Consider the following 19,888-nt stretch of genomic DNA (forward strand, 5'->3'; position numbering starts at 1 on the left):
CTGCCATGCTCCTCTGCCTGCCTAAGCCTGATTCTGCCGTCTGCCCAGGTGCAGGCGGGGAGTGCTGAGCCATCAGCACGGTCTCAGAGCACTCTCCTTTCGATCCCAAGCGGGAACACAAACATCCAGTCCCATAAAAGCCATTGAAATGCTTTAAAGCCAGAGTTTGTACTGGCGGCACAGCCCCAGGAAGCTGTGCTTTAAAATGTCGCAGCTTTTTTTTTTTTTTTTTTTGCTGCTGTTGCCAAATCAGGAAATCTCTCTATGGCACGCCACCAACAAACACCAAAAATCTGTGTTAAACTCTCTCTTCCTTATTTTTAAGCCTTCTCAGGTTTTTAAGTGGATTTAGTCCCACGTTGGGCGCCACTCTGTTGTAGTGTGGAGCGGTGGGCTGCGTTCCTGCCCAGCTCCCGCACAGCTAGTTTATGCCCTGAAATGATTACATGGAAATTGTATTCTTTTAAACACTGCTTGGCCCATTAGTTTCAGCCTCTTATTGGCTAGCTCTTACATACTGAGCTAACCCATTTCTAATAATCTGTGTAGCCCACGAGGTGGCTTACCAGGGAAGATCTTAACCTGCGTCTGTCTGGAGTGGGAGAATCATGGCGACTCATCAACTCGGCTTCTTTCTCCCAGCATTCTGTTCTGTTTACTCCGCCTATCTAAATTCTACCCTATCAGAGGCCAAGCAGTTTCTTTATTACTTCACCAATGAAACAACAGATAGAGAGATGACCCTCCTCCATCAAAACATAAAACTTAGAAAACATGTAGTATGCTGGGTGTGGTGTCTCACACATTTAATCCCAATACTTGGGAGCTAGGCAGATCTGACTTGGAGGCCAACCTGGTCTTCAGAGTGAGTTCTTGGACAGCCAGAGCTACACAGAAAAATCCGGTCTTGGAAAACAACAACAAAAACATAAAAAGAAACCATTTAATATGAGGGGGTGCTGCTTATTTTAGTTGGCTCTGTTGTGAATTAGTTGTGACTAGCTCATAGGATCTTGTTTTGAGTAGTATTTCCTTCTGACCAGTGGAGTGGCCTACACTGATGATATTTTAAAGACATGTGGGCAGTTACTGTTCATTTGGGCCAAATGGCCTGCATCAATTTCCTTTCCTGGAAAGGAGAGAATGTTTTGTGGCCTCATTTGATTTCTTATGAAGCCCTCCTTAGTATTCATAGCAGCTTTTGAGAGAACTTTGGGCCAAAGTTCTTTTCACTTAGGAACACTAGTAGAGGGATTGGGATAAGTGTTTTTATACACATTAAAAAAATAATACAGTTGCAAGTGATCATTCACTAGGTTATATAATTCTTTCCCCTCCCAGGGGGAAAAGGTTTGAGTTCATAATACAAGGAGAAGTTGGCCCTTTTACGTGTTTAGCAGTTCCCTAGCCACTTACAGCTAAGATTGTGTTAGTGGTCGAGTTTGGTAGACAACACTTTTTTTAAAATTAATTTTAAGCTTTCTTTGAGAATTTCATACATAAGTATATTTACATCATTCTACCTTTTCCTCTACAATTTATCCATACCCTTCCCATCTCCCTTCCTGAATTAGTGATGTCTATACTTATTATTGTTACATGCTCCCCCCGCCCCAGCCTACTAAGTCCAGTCTGTGATACCTATATGCGCATGTGTTTAGGGCTGACAGTGTAGGATTGGGAACCTATCAGAGAAGTGTTCTCTGAAATAAACTGATTCTCCCGCTCAGCAGCCACTGACTACCTATAGTCTTCATTAGGGATAGGGATAAAATCTTACCTGCTCTGTGTTGGTGTGTCTGTGTGGTACAGGAGCCATATTGCTGACAGTTGATGGATGTGGTATCCTTATCATGGGTTAGACAATACTCTGAACAAAGGTTCATAGACAACGGCTATCCATGATCAGCAAAATGCACTCCTCTTTGTATTAGCACTTCAGTTGTAGCTGCTGGTTGTCAGTGTGCATTATGATCATCTCAGCTGAATTTGAGTTTTCCTTTTCTGGAGTACAGGTAGGTACCTTGACTCCTAAAGCCCTTCCTATTTATACTATAAATCCTGAGCTGTCCTTATTGATAACCTTCAGCTTTCAGGTCTAGAATTTTCAGAATTTAGGCATTTGAAAAATATTTTTCCTTTTTTCTGGTTTTCTTTATAATTTAAAAATTACATATATTTTATTGGATGACTTACCAAAATTTTCATTTCTTCAAGGTGTTGACTTTAAGGTGAAAACGATTTCAGTGGATGGAAATAAGGCTAAACTTGCAATATGGGTAAGAATTTTCAAAATGTACCTTTTAAAATTTTATTTTGTTTATATGTATGTCTATATGCCATGTTGTACAGGAGATATAGAAGGTTATAAGTTGCCAGCTATGGATGTTGGCAGCCCAATTTGAGTCCTCTAGAAGAGCTGTGTTTTAGTTAGATTTTTTTTAGTTAGATTTTTTATTTCTGTGAAGAGAGGCCATGAAGGCAATTCTTTTTTTTATTTCCTTTTTTTTTATTAAAAATTTCCGCCTCCTCCCCTCCATTTTCCCTCCCCCTCCCCCCATTCCCTACCCCCCTCCCCTCCCCCTCCCTCTTCAGTCCAAAGAGCAGTCATGGTTCCCTGCCCTGTGGGAAGTCCAAGGTCCTCCCCCCTCCATCCAGGTCTAGGAAGGTGAGCATCTAAACAGGCTAGGCTCCCACAAAGTCAGTACATGCAGTAGGATCAAAACCCAGTGCCATTGTCCTTGGCTTCTCATCAGCCCTCATTGTTCGCCATGTTCAGAGAGTCCGGTTTTATCCCATGCTTTTCCAGTCACAGTCCAGCTGGCCTTGGTGAGCTCCCCATAGATCAGCCCCACTGTCTCAGTGGGTGGGTGCACCCCTCGCAGTCCTGACTTCCTTGCTCATGTTCTCCCTCCTTCTGCTCCTCGTTTGGACCTTGGGAGCTCGGTCCAGTGCTCCAATGTGGGTTTCTGTCTCTATCTCCATCCATTGCCAGATGAAGGTTCTATGGTGATATGCAAGATATTCATTAGTATGGCTATAGGATCGGGCCCTTTCAGGCTCTCCTCAGCTGCCCAAGGACCTAGCTGGGGACATCTCTCTGGACCCCTGGGCACCCCTCTAGAGCTTGGGGGAATGGGATGATTGGGATAAAGGAAGGGTGGATATGGGAGCAGGGAAGTATATATCTTAATTAAGGGAGCCATTTTAGGGTTGGCAAGAGTATTGACTCTAGAAGGCAATTCTTAAAAAGGAAAACATTTAATTGGGGCTGGCTTACAGTTCAGAAATTAAGTGCCATTCCCTATGAACCTATGGGGGCCATTTTCATTCAAACCACCACAAGCAGCTAATGCTCTTAACAGCTGAACCATCTTTCATGCCCACTAACATATATTTTATTTATTTAGTTTCTATTTTAATTTTATGTGTATGGGTGTTTTGCCCGCATGTGGAGTTACAGATAGCTGTGAGGCATGATCTCTCCAGCTAGTACTTTGTAACAAAGCAGAACCTGATTTTGTTTAGTGTCCTAGAGGTGAATGGACAATTTGTATTAAATAACTTTTCTTGGGAATTTGATACTACTTAAAGTATGTACAATAATGATAATTGCATCTTATAACTAATTTGACAGAGGCTTTTTAAAATTTTTTGAAATGTTGTATAATGCCTTCAGAATATATTTTGAGTTTTTAAAAGTTTTGAAATGTATAGCACCTTCAAAAATAGAACAGAGTATTAACATTTTTCTGTAGTGTGCCAGGAAGGTGGTTGTTGTCAAATATGTCCCATCATAGTGTGTAAAAGAGAACTGCTGTCCCGGATGCTAGTAGCAGGCTGAGCAGCAAGTGCTCCTGGTTGTGGGTTATAACTCATCCTCCTGAGGTTTTCTGAACTTTTAGTCTACTTGCCTCTTTCCCAAGTGTATTTAGTATCAATAAGAACAGTAATGTCTAACAGAAAATGTTCTGAAAAATGTCATTTGTACATCTTAAGATATTTTGAACAATTTACAAATCCTGGCTTTTGTAGTAAATCATGGTTTTCCATGTTTTCATGGTTGGATTATTACCTCTTTCTGCCCTTGCTGCTTACTGCTTTGAGAGGTAAACTCTGGAGAAGATTCTGACCCATGGTTACAGGGTTTTTTTTTTTTTCTCCTGAGGAGGATTGTTTTTGTTTTGTCTGTATCTAGTTCCTGATTTATGAAAAGGCTAATGGTATTGTTGAAGGGGCATCTTTGCCATGGGCTTATCTATATTTTTTAAATATTGGTTTCCCCGTGACCAGAACAATAATACTGGACTATTCTAAAGTGTAAACTATTCTATCCAGTGTAAAATCAGTGTAAAAAAAGTTTAGTTTATCTTTAGTTACTGTTCTTGTAAATACCTAGGCATGTGATGATATATTATACATATACAATATGCCATTTTGCAAAGGAGAGAGTGTTTTTTGTTTTTAACCTGTTTTCCTCTTTGTCTTACTCACCCATTTGCATGTGAACTTATTTCCGTATCAGTAAAGATAGAGGTGCATCAGTTTGAGTGGCCTCCTAATGTTCCGACCCATTACATGCTCTAGTTTAGTTCTAGCAATTTCCAGTCAAAGGTATTTGATTTGATAACAGTTGTCCACAAAGATAACCATTGTTTCCATAAGCATCCCACTTTCTGCATCTGCGTGTGCTCATCTAGTTATTAGGGTTGTAAGGCTAGCAGCAGAAATGGTGGCTGAAAGAGTGTGGAGACCAGATACTGTGTTTCACTCCCACAATCATATTGCCATATTCTCTCTTCGAGATTTCGTGTTAAGCATTACCATTCTTCCTCATTTATGTCTCTCTAATAACTTTTTTACTTATATTTGTATTTGAGTTTTTTCTGATCGTGATCATATTTGCAAATGGATTTACTTCTGTTCATAGTCCATTTTATATTAGCGTTTGTTTTTTCCATGATTTAAAGTCTTTATATAAAGAGTTATGTTATTGTAAATGTATACTTACATTTAAGGACTGGAAATTTCTTCCATGCTGGTTTTTTATCTTTATAATGTAAACAGTCACATCAGATAGATAAATTTTAAAGTTTTCGAGGCATAATGAAGAGATTTTATGATTCCTGTTTTTTTTTTCTGATGCTTAAACAATTTATTATCTGTCTGTTCTGTTTACTTTCAACTGAATTCTCACTTACTGTAGTAAAGGACTATTTTGGAACAATAAAGCGTTCACATAGTAAAAGTGTTAGCTCTTTGCTTGCTATGTTTTCTAATCTGTTAATTGTATGGTAAATGTGTGCTTATGTTCTTATGCATGTGTGTAGCCCTGACTCTCTTGCCCTAGAGGGTTTTTGTAGTTTGTCACACCACTGCAGTAATGTGGAATGGGAAAGACACTTATGGGATTCTCTTATCTTACCAAAGCTTTGTAGTGTTTACTTGATCTGGTCATTTGTTTTCTTTATAACATATGAGTCTCATGTTATATTTGGGAGAGAGGCGCTTCGAGACAATATGAGAAATGTCTGAGTCCATAGTTTATCCTAATTTCTGCTAATTTTTTTTAATAGAAATACAGTGAGTGAATTCCTCTCCTCATTAGCTGCATAGCCTTGCCCTCACTGCCTCCAAAGTGCACACTCACTATGACACATACGGCCTCTGGGAACTTGTTTTCTCCTCTTTTCTACACCCTTGTCTCACTTGGACGCTCTGAATTCTGTTATTTAGCCATTCTAGAGCTTTTTCAGCCCTTGGGTTTAATCCATATTTGATTTAGTAATCTCTAATTTCCTTACCTTTCTCCATTAGAAAAATATAACCTGGGATACAAAAGGACTGGCCTCTTTCATCTGAACAAAGATGTCATATACTTTACATTTATTTCTGGTTTTAAAGATAAACACAAGCAAAAGCTTAATGTCTGACTATTAAGTTCACAGTTATTATAAATTCTAGTCTAATGCTATGGTGCAAGAAATTATCATACTAAAATGTTTGTATAAATGAATCAAAAAATGCCAAGATTTTAACATCTGGTCTTAGTTAAATTTTCACATACACATTGTCAAAATTACTCTCACATACATATTTTGAAAATTACATGGGGTGTGTGTGTGTGTGTGTGTGTGTATGTTACTGTGAATGAGTGAGGGCACACAAGTGCCACAGCATGCTTAAATCAGGAATTAACTTTCCAGAATCTGTTACCTCCTTCCACCATGGGATCCCAGGATCAAACACAGCCAGCTTTTACCTCCTTAGCCGTCTCAGCCCAAAGGCAGTTTTTGAAGTTGTTTTTAGAGTTCACACTAGAATGCCCTATGCTAGATCTAGAAATTAATTTACTGGAATTTTTCTGTTTCATAACTAATCTTGTGGAACAGTTTTGAATGGTGAAACAGTGTTGCTAGTGGTAGCTTTTTCTTATGTTCCCTTTCTCTTTCAAAACAAAAACAAAGATAACAATAAAAATTGAAAAAAAAAACCTGGAGTATTAAAATGCTTCTCACAGTGGAATTCTGAGAATTTTAGTATTGTGGATATTGAGTATTTGAATGCTGTTATTTCTTTGTATGTAGGTAAATTGCTAGAATATGTTTCTTATAATAACTTTCTTTTACAGTATAATTTTTATTTTATGTCGTATGACTGTTTGCCTGCATGTATTCTGTGTACCAGGTGCATACTTAAGTGTCCCCAGAGGCCATGAATCAATCCAGGGGCTTTGAATTCCCCTGGAACTGGAGTTACAGACTAGTGATTGACTGTATGGATATTAGAAACAAAACCCAGGCCCTCTACAAGGGCAGCAAGGGCTCTTAACTGCTGAGCCACCTCTCTAGCCTCTATTTTCCTGGGTTGGAATGTCTCAGATAGCTGTAGATTTAAATTTTTGACTATTGGTAATATATACTTTCTTGGCTTTCAATGAAGTAGATTTCATGTGTGATTAAGAAGTCTTAAGCCTAACATGACAGAAAACCTTTATGTGCATTCTGTAGGAGTGTATTAAAACCAGTTGCATTCTATTGTGGTGGCAGAATTAGACACTTAATTGTTATTTAAAAATTGTATCATGGTTTCCAGTTGACTTCTTTTACAAATTTCATTCTTGATCACTCAATGATATTTGTGTCATGATTATTAAAATAGTTACCTCTATCATTACCAATTATAAATCTGCTTTAGGTAGTATGTCTGCTTGATGAAGCTTTAGTTTATAAAATTGTTTTTAAAAACTTAAGCATGTATGCAAATTGAGGATTGTGAGAAGGAGGTTTTGTAAGAAACTTTGAAGCCTGAGGAATTTGAAGAGAGAAATGGGGTTTTCACTACAATTTTCTAATCAGAAAGTTTAACCATGTCTTTATCTGAAATGTAGCAGAGCTAGGGGTAGTGTTCTTGCTGCTGTGAATCTGGGAGCAATGATGGGACATTTCAAAGCTTTTTATGCTGGAAGTGGTTCTCCTTTTAAGTGTCTCTTGTGAGACGACAAATTTCCTCAGATACTCCCTGTTGTCTTACAGCATTCTCTTCTTTGGCCAAACCAAAAAAAAAAACCCAACTTGTGCTTGTCCCATGGCAAAAGTTGCTTTTGCACAGTGATTCTAGCAGCTAGCTGAGGTTTGATGTGTATCTTTACTTTCATTCAGGTTACCTTTCATCAGCAGGCCAGATAGTAAATATTTAATCCAACCTTAACTTGGGCCTTATAGTGATATGTATATGAATGGGCCTGGAAATACTAAGATTTTATTTAGTAAACCTTTCATTATAGTAAGAGTAGGTTATATAGGTTGAAGCAGCAGTTTGCCAGATGCAGCTCTATTGTAAGATCCTAAATACCTTGAAAAACAGTCCAGAGGTGCTCGAGCAACTAGGAAGGAGGCCTGGAAGAAGATGAAATTTGTTTCTTCCCCCTCTTTCCTCCTCCTCTTTCTTTTTCTCTCCTTCCCTGCTTCTTTCTCTCACTATAATACATTTTGTTTTATATATTTTATATCTTTTTAAAAAAGCATATCTTTAAAATCCCTTCTCTGAAATATGATACTCCTGTATCTCTCACATCATAATAACCTAGGAAGATTGGGTTTTACTGTCCCCAACCTAGATTGCCTAGATGGATTCAGTCAGAATCTTCAGGGATTAGACATAAACATTCCCAGATAATTTGATTGTGTAGCTGAAGTTAAGAAACATGACTTTTAAAGAAATGTGTTTCATGGTGATAAAATTCTTAAGCTTGTAATGGCAGAAAACCTTCACTTGTGTTTCTGTAGCGATGACCAGTATTAATTGATTTTATTTGGGTAACACTTACTAGTAAGTGTACATCATATTAATTTCTGAGTGTTTTTAGTAAGTGTTTTTTTGCTTACTTAAATATATTCAATAACATTGAAGATATGCTGTTTATAGTTTGCTTTACGTAGTAATAATTTATTGTCATTTTCAGGATACAGCTGGTCAAGAGAGGTTCAGAACATTAACTCCCAGCTACTACAGAGGTGCACAGGGAGTTATATTAGGTAAGTGTTTAACTTTAATGTATTATATAAAATATTGTCCATTGAAATTTCTAATCTAGGAAGATCAGTATTTTGATTTTTCTTTAGGGCTACTTTTTTATGTGTATGTGTTCATGTGTATGTGCTTGTAAATTACAGAGAATTTATTTGATATTACTGAACATTAAAGTTAGCCTTTTTCTATTCTTTGTGTGGAAATTTACAAAAGAGAAGATCATTATCTTTGGTTTTAAAAAATATATTGACGAGGACATAAATTGAAAATTAACCCACATCTGTCCTAGAGTATTACTGAAACTAGTCTTCATTTATCAGTAAATTAACACTTGCTTCAGACTATAAACAGAGTATTTGTTAGTAAGTAGAATTTTTTTAATCAAAAATAGCACTAAATACCATTAAGAATTCATAATAAACCAAAATTTAAAACTAGAATATTTGGTTTTCAGATAATCTGCTGAGGAGTTCATAGTCATTCTCCATTTGGGTATGTTATTTTTTAAGAGTAGCAAACAGTTTGAAACCAAACTCTTAATGATACAAGATGACACAAGACAAAAATAACAACAGAGGAAGCCACACTTTCACTCAATTTCTGTCCTAGTTAGGGTTCCTGTTGCTGTGCTCAAACACCATGACCAAAAGCAAGTTGGCGAGGAAAGGTGTCTTTGGTTTACTCCTCCACATCATAGCTCATCATTGAAGGAAGACAGGGCCGGAGCTCAAACAGGGCAGGAACCTGAAGGCAGGAGTTGATGCAGAGGCCATGGAGAGGAGCTGCTTACTGGTTTGCTGCTCATGACTTTCCAGCCTACTCTCCTATAGAACTCAGGACCATCAGCCCAGGTTTGGCACTATCCACAGTGGATAGGGGTCCCCCCCCTCCATAAATCACTAAGAAAGTGACCTACAGCTGAACCTTTTATTTTATTTTATTTTAGTTTTGTTTTTTTGAGGGAAATCTGTGGCTTTGGCACCTGTCCTGAAACTAGCTCTTGTAGACCAGGCTGGTGTTGAATTCATAGAGATCCGCCTGCCTCTGCCTCCCAAGTGCTGGGATTAAAGGTTTGCGCCACCATCGCCCAGCTGCAACTGGATCTTACGGAGTTATTTTCTTTATTGAGATTCCCTCCTTTCAGATAATTGTAAATTGTGTCAAGTTGATATAAAACTAGCCAACACAAGAACTACACTTACATTTTTTTAAAGTTGGAAATTCTGATCCTTGTTTAAAAAAGAGGTTCATAGATGTTTAAAGTCATGTAATATTTTGATATCTTGTTAAGATTTAGATTAAGATGCTTTGCTTAGATAGACCTCAGCATTATCAAGCTGTAGCTTTGTTGTAACTGATTGTCAGTTGCCACATAGGGTATAATGTTACTATGTTTGTTAGTAATTTAATTTGTTCTAAGTGTTCACTAGTAAGCAGTGAAGAGTTAACAAAAACCAGGCTTGCTTATACACTGTTAGCTTTTAGCAATTATCAGAAATAAGTCATTGCTCTTATTTTGTGTGATTTTTAAATTAGTGGCTTTGCTTTTATTTCAGTTTATGATGTCACAAGAAGAGACACCTTTGTTAAACTGGATAATTGGTTAAATGAATTGGAAACATACTGTACAAGAAATGACATAGTAAACATGCTAGTTGGAAATAAAATTGATAAGGTAAAAAGCAGACACTTGACATTTGGGTAGCTCTTTTTGGGGAGGGGTGAGGAGGAGAAATGAGATTTAAATATAGCACTTACTGCATGCTAAACACATATTCTATCATGAAGCTTCATCCCAACTCTTTTTAATTTTGTCATGCTAACTTGTCCAGGCTGGTCCCAGAATTAAAATCTTCTTGGCCTTTGTCTTTGTTAGGGTTTCTGTTGCGAAAAGACACCATGTTCACGGCAACTGTTATAAAGGAAAACATTTAATGGGACTGTCTTACAGTTCAGAGGTTTAGTCTATTATTATGGTGAGAAGCATGGCAGCATGCAGGCAGACATCGTGCTGGAGAGGCAGCTAAGAGTTCTACATCTTGAGCGACAAGCAACAGGAAGTGAACTGTCTACCACACTGGGTGTAATTTGAGCATATGAGACCTCCAAGACCACCGTCACAGTGACACATTTACTTCATTCAACCAGGCCACACTTACTTCAACAAGGCCATAAACTAATAGTGCCATTCACTATGGGCCAAGCATTCAAACAAGTGAGTCTATGGGGGCTATACCTATTTAAACCACTACATTCTACTCCCTGGTCCCCATAGTCTTGTAGCCATTACATAATGCAAAATGCATTTAGTTCAATTTCAAAAGTCCCCATAGTCTATCACAATCTCAACAATCTTTAAAAGTTCAGAGTCTCTTCTGAGATTCATGTAATTGCTTTAACTATAATCCCCTACAAAATCAAAATAAGAAAAACAGATCACATACTTCCAACACAGGATATACATTACCATTCCAAACAGGAGGATAATGAGGAAATACTGGACCAAAGCAAGACTGAAAACCAGCCGGATAAACTCTTAAACTGCATCTCCACGTCTGATGTCAGAATGTCCTTCAGACCTCCAGCTCCTATCAGCATGTTGATTGCATCTTGGGCTGCTTCCACTGTGGTAGCAATTCTCCTCAGCCGGTGTCCCATGCCTCTGAAAACATCCTAGGGACACTATGGCAATCCAAGCTTCACCTTCACAGCTTCAAGACACAGTGGCTTCTTTAGGCCTCCGTGCATCCTTGCCATGTGCCTGGCCTCAGCAGCTTTCTTTAGTTTCTGAAGAAGGTTCCATAACCTCTTCTGTCCTTGACTCTAAAGCCAGAACCTCTAGGCTCAAGCTACCCAGTTCTGCTGTTTGCTGGGGCTGGAACATGGCACCCTCATTCATTTACATCTTCGTCAACTTTCTGGTTTTGATGGTTTCCTTCACTGCCTAAGCTTGACTGTCCTGGAACTTGCTCTGTAGACTAGACTGGCCTTTGTCTCCTAAGTGCTAGGATGAAAGGCATGTACTACCATGCCTTGACCCAAGTTGTTCTTTAATTTCTCTTTACAATTTGTCGTGTTAGCTAGATGAGGTCTTGCCCTGAGGTCTCCAGTCCTTTTATTCCATTTAACATCAGGCTTTCCTTTAATCTGTTCATCTCCTTGAACACAGGACTTTACTCCATTACACTTCTTGGTACTCCATAAGTTGTACATTTTGTATTTTTCCTTTCTCAGCTTGCTTCTTTTCACTATAGCTCTTCATAGAGTGAACACCAATGACCACAATGCAGAGTCTATACTAGGCAGTGTTGAGATTTCCTCTGCCAAAGGAATTAATCCAAAACTTTACCCTCAGGCAGACTTTTCGGACAAGGGCAAAACCCAGCCAGATTCTTCACCTAAATATCATATGACTAGTTTCTAGGCCATATACTAACATTCTTTTCCTCTGAAACCTCTTGAGCCAGACCCCCACAGTTCAGATTGCCCACAACATCACTGTCTTCCATGTTCCTACTAGGAAGGCTCATTTAAATCCCACTTTAAAGTGTTCAACTGCTCTTCTAATCTATAATTCCAAAGTCCACATTCTTTCAAACAGAACATGCTCTGGCTTATCACAGCAATACTCCAGTCTTTGGTACCAACTTCTTAGGGTTTTTCTTGCTGTGAAGACATCAAGACAACTGCTACAAAAGAAAACATTCAGTTGGGGCTGGCTTACAATTTAGAGGTTCAGTTCATTATCATGGGAGGAAGTGTGGTAGACAGACATGGTGCTGGAGGTGTAGCTGAGAGTTCTACATCTTGATCTGTAAGCAACAGGAAATGAACTGTCTACCACACTGGACATAACTTGAGCATATGAGATTTCCAGGACCACCCCCACAGTGACACACTTCCTTTAGCCAGGCCACACTTCCTTCAACAAGGCTACACCTTTTAATGCCACTCCTTATGGGCCAAGCATTCAAACACATGAGTTTATGGCTGCCATCTCTATTCAAACCACCACAGCCTTCTAAGTAGTTGGGAATACAGTCACACCCCACCACCCACACAGATGGCTGGCAGCTTTTAAAATTTGTTGCTTTTATCTTTTAGGAAAATCGTGAAGTTGATAGAAATGAAGGCCTGAAATTTGCACGCAAACATTCTATGTTGTTCATAGGTAAGTATATAAGTTGGATCTTTTCAGTCTTAAGGAAAAATTTTGAAATGGTAAAATATATGCAGTTCATTGTTGTCTTATGATATAAAATCTAACTGTAGCATGAGATTCCTTTTCTTTTGGTTGAAATCATAGAATATAATTGAATTATTCCCACTGGTATACAGGGCATTAGCACCATCTAGGAGCTTGGTACTAATAGAAATGCATTATCCTAGGCCGTAACCCAGTGTTTGAATTGGAATCTGAATTTTAGTGCTATCCTTGTATAGTTTTATGCATTTTAATATTTGGGGCACAAGGTTGGCAAGCATGAATCACTCCCCTGTATATTAAGTGCAGGCATGCTTATTAATTTATTTACTGCCTTGACTGCTTTTGTAATACTTGAATGTTTGTAGTTCCCATCAGGCTATATGGCTCACAAAGCCAAAAATACTTAGTTTTTGGCTGCCTGCAGAAGTTTCTCAATCTTTCTCTAGAAGAGTGGCCTGACTATACCTGAATTACCTCTCAACCTTTTCTCTCTGCTGCCATGGGACTGAAGCTTTCTTAACAGTGCTCAAGCTCAGGCTGGAGAGTTAACTCAGCAGTTAAGAGTGCTTATTACTCTTACAGCCGATCCACATTTGCTTTCCAACACCTATATAGGTGACTCACAGATCCAGGGAGATCCTTTGGCTTCTGAAGGCAGACAAGTTTACATGTGTGAACACAGGCACACACACAAACAGTCATGTTTAAAAAAGAATTACCCACACTGATTCTGATGTGTCAGCAACTTTAGGAATTAGTGATCTAGTTATCTCGTATTATTTAAATACTAGGAACTTGCAGGTGGACTTGAACATTTACATAGATGGAAGCAGGATGGTGTAAGTGGCTGGTTAGTTGCTGTTCTAAGGGAATTGGATGCCACCCTTATTGTTGATTTGCTGCATGTCCCACATCTTCATGTATCAGTTTTCCCACTTTTCCAAGGAGCATATAGCATTGGACAGACAAATGCTTTAGCTTGCATTCTAGTGTGGAAAAGCAGATTTAACAAGGAAGCAATGCTGTGAAGGAAAGAATGAAAGAGAGAATACTGGCATGGTGACATAGTTGATCAGAAAGATCAGTGTACACATTTAGCTGCTGAGACAGTAGCAAGTATTTCTTTTTTTAAATTGATATTTATTGAACTCTACATTTTTGTCTGCTCCCCTCCCTGCCTCTCCTCTCCCCCTTTTAACCCTCCCCTAAGGTCCCCATGCTCCCAATTTACTCAGGAGATCTTGTCTTTTTCTACTTTCTACTTCCCATGTAGATTAGATCTGTGTGAGTTTCTCTTTGTGTCCTCATTGTTGTCTAAGTTCTCTGGGATTGTGGTTTGTAGGCTGGCTTTCTTTGCTTTATGTTTAAAAACCACCTATGAGTGAGTACATGTGATAATGTCTTTTTGTGTGGGTTACCTCACTCAAAATGATGTTTTCTAGTTCCATCCATTTTCCTGCAAATTTCAAGATGTTATTTCTGCTGTGTAATACTCCATTGTGTAAATGTACCACATTTCCCTCATCTATTCTTTGGTCGAGGGGCATTTGGTTGTTTCCAGGTTCTGGCTGTGACAAACCATGCTGCTATGAACATAGTTGAGCACATGTCCTTGTGGCACGATTGAGCATCCTTTGGATATATACCCAAAAGTGGTCTTGAGGAAGGTTGTTTCCTAATTTTCTGAGGAATTGCCACACTGACATCCAAAGGGGTTTTACCAGCTTGCATTCCCACCAGCAATGCAGAAGTGTTCCCTTTACCCCACAACCTCTCCAGCATAAGTTGTCATTAGTGTTTTTGATCTTGGCCATTCTTACAGGTGTTAGATGGACTCTCTGAGTTGTTTTGATTTGCATTTCTCTGATGACTAAAGATGTTGAACAAATCCGTAAGAGTCTTTCAGCCATTTTAGATTCCTTTGTTGAGACTTCTCTGTTTAGGTCTGTACTCCATTTTTTTTTATTGGATTATGTGTTCTTTTGGTGTCCAATTTCTTGAGTTCTTTGTATATTTTGGAGATCAGACCTCTGTCTGATGTGGGGTTAGTGAAGATCTTTTCCCATTCTGTAAGCTGTCATTTTGTCTTGTTGACCATGTCCTTTGCTTTACAGAAGCTTTTCAGTTTCAGGGGCGTCCCATTTATTAATTGTTTCTCTCAGTGTCTGTGCTACTGCAGTTATATTTAGGAAGTGGTCTCCTGTGCCAATGCATTCAAGTATACTTCCCACTTTCTCTTCTATAAGGTTCAGTGTGGCTGGCTTTATGTTGAAGTCTTTGTTCCATTTGGACTTGAGTTTTGTGCATGGTGATAGATATGGGTCTATTTTCATTCTTCTACATGTTGATATCCAGTTATGCCAGCACCACATGTTAAATATGCTTTCTTTTTTCCATTTGGTATTTTTTGCTTCTTTGTCAAAAATCAGGTGTTGGAAGATGTGTGGATTGATGTCTGGGTCTTCTATTCGGTTCCATTGGTCCTCCTGTTTGTTCTTATGCCAATCCCAGGCTGTTTTCAGTTTTGTAGCTCTGTAGTAGAGTTTGAAGTCAGGGATTGTGATGCCGCCAGAAGTTCTTTTATTGTACAGGATTGTTTTGGGTATCCTGTTTTTTTTTGCCTTTCCATATGAAGCTGAGTACCATTCTTTCAAGGTCTTTGAAGAATTTTGCTGGACATTGCATTGAACTTATGTAGCAAGTAATTCTAGACTTAAGGGCAGCATGGTGTGTTTAAGAACAGGAAGGAAGCTTGTAGGTGGAGCTTAGCATGCATTTAGGATAAATAGGCTGGTAGAACATGGGATTAGACTTTACAATATGGTAACAAGATGAAATGCATTCTGTGTGCCATGGAATAGTTGCTACACTTCTAGAATTCCTTAACATGTAGAGAATGGTCTATGAAGCGAAAGCAGGAAGCTGATTCTTCTCTTGCTGTGGCACAGAGAAATAAAACTGGTGGTATGCTTAGTACTGTGGGTCTTGGAAAGTTGATAGCTATGGGAGATACTCTGAATGTTAAAACTGACAGGATATGTGGAAAAATTGTATGAGGAGGCCAAGGAAAGAGAACAGTTAAAGACAGCTACAGATTTTTAGCTTGACCAAGTGGGTTGTATTTCTGCTCCTTGGTGTGGAGGATTGAAGTAAAGCAGATTTGATGTGGGAAGTAGGAATCAAGGATTTTACTTAAGACACAGGATGGCACAGTGTTCAGATATCCAATAGACGTGCTAGTTGTTTAGGTGGCGTTTAAATGCTGTTATTGGTAAAATTGTTCTAAGAATGTGGATTCAATAGGGCTGGGGATTGACCTTTGGTATACTCTAATGAAGGGCCAGCAACAAGGCCATGATTGATGTGCCATTGAGACAGGAGGATTGCTAGGCATGTTGACTGTTCTGGGCGTCACAGGAGTGAGATGAGGGAAGTGATACCAAATGCCAAGGATGTCAGGTGAGGTTAGTGTGCTCAGCCTGACTGGAGGAGCCATGTTGATGGCTGTGAAAGGAATGCCATTAATGGTGTCATGGGAACAAAGGCCAGAGTAGATGGTGCTGCTGTCACATGCAGCGCACCTTCTCACAGTTTCAGTTACCATGGTCAGTCTTGTTCTGCAAACATGAAGAATGAGATTTTATTATGCTCCATTTTAATAATTGCGTAATTTTATTAATAGTTATTGTTGATTATTTATTACTGTGCCCAATTTAAAATTTAAATTTTATTAAAGACTTGTACATGTAGGCTCATAGTATATGTGCCCCTTGGATGGGATTGGCAGCTACTAGTTGAGAAAAGCTTGTGTGGTGAGTTGGAGAAAGCAGCTTATGCAAACAACACTCTGGGATGATTTCCCTGGAGAATAGAGACACTGAGTGGCTCCGTGAAAGGTATATAGAACAATTCTGTCTCTTAATAAGATGGAAAAATATTAAGACATTTAGATTGAATGATAACATTAGAAAAAAAAAGAGTGCCTGAACCTTCAGTAAATGAGAAGTGGGGTCCCTGGAGCTAGAGAAGGGGTGGTTCAGGCAGTAACATGGGCAGCTCACTTTTTCAGACAGGAAGCTTGTAAAACTTATTAGTGGGATGACCAGACAATCCTTGCCAATCTGTTTCTGTTGCCCCACTTTCAAACATCTTTTTCATGCTAGATCAGCAGCTGGAGGTTTAGCTCAGTGGTAGAGCACACATGCCTGTCTTGCACAAAGCAATAGATCCAATCCTCATTATTAAAAACTGAAACAGACTTTAGAGCATCATCTGAGATAGAATAGTGAAGAAGGAGTGTAAGGGAGTGAGAAAGACAGAGAAGCACTCAGCTCAGAGGCCTGTGAGCACATATAAAATGCGCCAGTGTTCTTGACTGTCGGCATTTCATCCAGCTATGTGTCACTACATAACTGCACATTCAGAAAAATCAGGGTTTTCTTCTTTTAAAATAGTCATGCCATCTGCTTTGGGGGCTAATTTGAAAACTTAAGAAGAAACTTAGACTGCTGTTTGAGTAGTGGCTTACAAGGTGCAGTTGCTTACAGATCTCAGGGCTAAGCTGAGTCTAAGTAGCTCTGTGTGTAGAGTGGAAGAAATTTATCAGTTCTAAACTTGTGACAAGAAATGCTGATTTGATTGTTTATATCTTGGAGACTTCTATTTATGCCATATCAATTCTCCAGAAACAAATGAGAATATGTCCAACAAAAATTATACTGTGATCCTTTTCCTTGAATTTTAGAGGCAAGTGCAAAAACCTGTGATGGTGTTCAGTGTGCCTTTGAGGAGCTTGTTGAAAAGATCATTCAGACACCTGGACTGTGGGAAAGTGAGAACCAGAACAAAGGAGTCAAGCTGTCACACAGGGAAGAAAGCCATGGCGGAGGAGCCTGTGGTGGTTACTGTTCTGTGCTATGAACTCTGGGGATTCTTTCTCTTGCATATTTGATCAGATATTGACATCTTTCTGTATATAAACTGTTAACTGCTATTAGGGACCTTGCAGTTTGCACACAATTGTTTTTATCATGGCAGTGAGTATTTACAAGAAACCCCTCACCGGCTTTCCCAGATGTAATGTTATGGTAAGCATGCACAGTTTGCAGTCTATAGGTTTTTTTTTTTAATGTAACGTAAAATAGGTGTACCTTCATGAGTACATTTGATTTTATGATTTACATTTATCATGTCATTTTTTAAAAAAACTATCATCTAGGATGTGTTGCTGTAAGTCTGCTTTTGTTCTCCTTTTTGCTTAAATGCTCTGATCAATTACTGAATTACTTGGTATGCAGAACTAGAACCGTGGGGAGGTAAGCAGGTATCATCAAGCCTATTCAGTTTCCCTTGAGGAATAATGAAGCATGATTGACAGCTTTTTTAGGATGTTTGAGAGTCTTAGTACTAAGTAAAATTCTCAGTTCAGAATGGAGCCCAGGCCAGTTCATAATTAAATCTTTTTTTGTTCTGATGGAGCTTCCAAAATAGTATTGATAATTTAAAGCCGTTTGGTATTTTAATTTACTCCAGTAGTTAGCTCAGTTACCTGGAACTTTAATCCATTGCACACTTTGGGTTCCTGATCCTTGGAGCCATGTTTTAGATACATAGCGTCTGGCAGGATGGCAGCAAGGCTTCCCTTGTTTGGGATTCAGAAGGACATGAACTGTATACTGTAGCTCCTTTAATACTTCCTTCCACTTCTAAAACCCAACATCTTTCCTACACCTGCTGGCAGTGTTTATCCAGGTGCCTAACTGTAGCTTATGTAATGACTATCTGATCTTATGGCTTCCATAAATGGCTAATTACTATTCAAAAACCTATTTCTGTGCTTTGAAGGTGGGAGAGAAAATACTAAGTGATAATTTAAGAAAGGCCTATTGCTTCCAAATTCTGAATGTTGGGGAAATGTTATTGCAATGAGATTGTTGATAATTTACTGTAACAAGTAGTCAATAGTTTATTAAAAACCAACCTGTACAGAATAAACCTTTCCCACAGTATTCAGTTTTCTAAATCCTTGTTATAGTACAATGTATGTTTTTTCACTCATACACTATTTAATTTACATTGACCTATGCTATTTATGCTCCATAAGTAACGATGTACTTAGGCTGGTCACTGTATTATTCCTTATTAAGATTCTGATATTCATTTTTGCAGTTTATTCTCTATGTACAATGATAAATGATAAACATTTTTGTGTGTCTTTGCAATATGTGTTAGTGGGTTTACTTCAGATTGGCTTTTTTCTGAACAAGGTGTTTCCATATTCTACTTCATTTATACTTGGCAGTCTACATGTGATTAGAGCTTTTATACATTCTGTATATTTTTATTAAATATGAGACTTTTGCTTCTATAATGTTAGAGAAAGGTAGCTCACAGTACACTTAAAATTTGGTCATGTTATTAAATTTTCGATTTATGTACATTTTGAATATGTCTTGACAAGACTTCTGCTTATTCTTACTCCTTGAGTTATTTCATCTTTATTACCATTGGATTGATCAGAACTTGAGTATGAGTCACTTGAGTGTAACTTTTAACAATTGATTATGGTGTATGGAGAGGTGGTTCATTGGACAGAGTACTTGCTGCACAAGCTCGAGGACTGGAGTTTGTTTCTCCAGAACTCACCTAAAATGCCAGGTGAGTAACAACAACTGTAGCTCCAGCATTCAGAAGGTGGAGACAGAGTCTCCAGAATCCAGCCAGTGAGCTAGAGTGCTTACCTTGGCAAGCTTCAGGTTCAATTGAGAGAGACTTTGCTTCAATGGATAAAGTGGAGAGCAACTCAGGAAGCCTCAGCGTCAACTTCAGCCCTATATATACATACGGACACACATGTGCACTCCAATACACTCAAATAAATTACTTTTGATAGGTTTATTTTATAACTTTATATTGTTTGCTGTCTAGATGAATTTGTACAGGAACCACATTTCTCCTTACTGTCATCAGCAAGAGGACATGTGAATGTAGTACTCAAGTTCTTTAATGTGGCTTTTATTTAACTGTATGGTTGAAAGATTAGTGTTTCATAGTGAAGGTTTTGTGTTGTTTTTCATGGTTTTTCTGTATCATTGGGGCCTGTCCTGGAACTTGCTCTGTAGACCAGGCTGTCCTTGAACTTACACAGAG

General features: G+C 38.5%; 1 protein-coding gene across 1 annotated transcript in view; it reads left to right on the forward strand.

The window, feature by feature from the left end:
• Rab18 (RAB18, member RAS oncogene family) overlaps positions 1-19,185 on the forward strand; it is a 39,522-nt gene extending 20,337 nt beyond the window's left edge. Inside the window, exons 3-7 of the mRNA XM_075970763.1 lie at positions 2,218-2,279; positions 8,465-8,537; positions 10,089-10,207; positions 12,637-12,703; positions 17,484-19,185. Coding sequence (XP_075826878.1) covers positions 2,218-2,279; positions 8,465-8,537; positions 10,089-10,207; positions 12,637-12,703; positions 17,484-17,659 — 497 coding nt within the window. The 3' untranslated portion in view covers positions 17,660-19,185. The remainder of the gene's footprint in view (positions 1-2,217; positions 2,280-8,464; positions 8,538-10,088; positions 10,208-12,636; positions 12,704-17,483) is intronic.
• Positions 19,186-19,888: the final 703 nt, after the last annotated feature.

This window comes from Microtus pennsylvanicus, chromosome 4, assembly GCF_037038515.1.
Source record: "Microtus pennsylvanicus isolate mMicPen1 chromosome 4, mMicPen1.hap1, whole genome shotgun sequence".
NCBI classification, from domain to species: Eukaryota; Metazoa; Chordata; class Mammalia; order Rodentia; family Cricetidae; genus Microtus; species Microtus pennsylvanicus.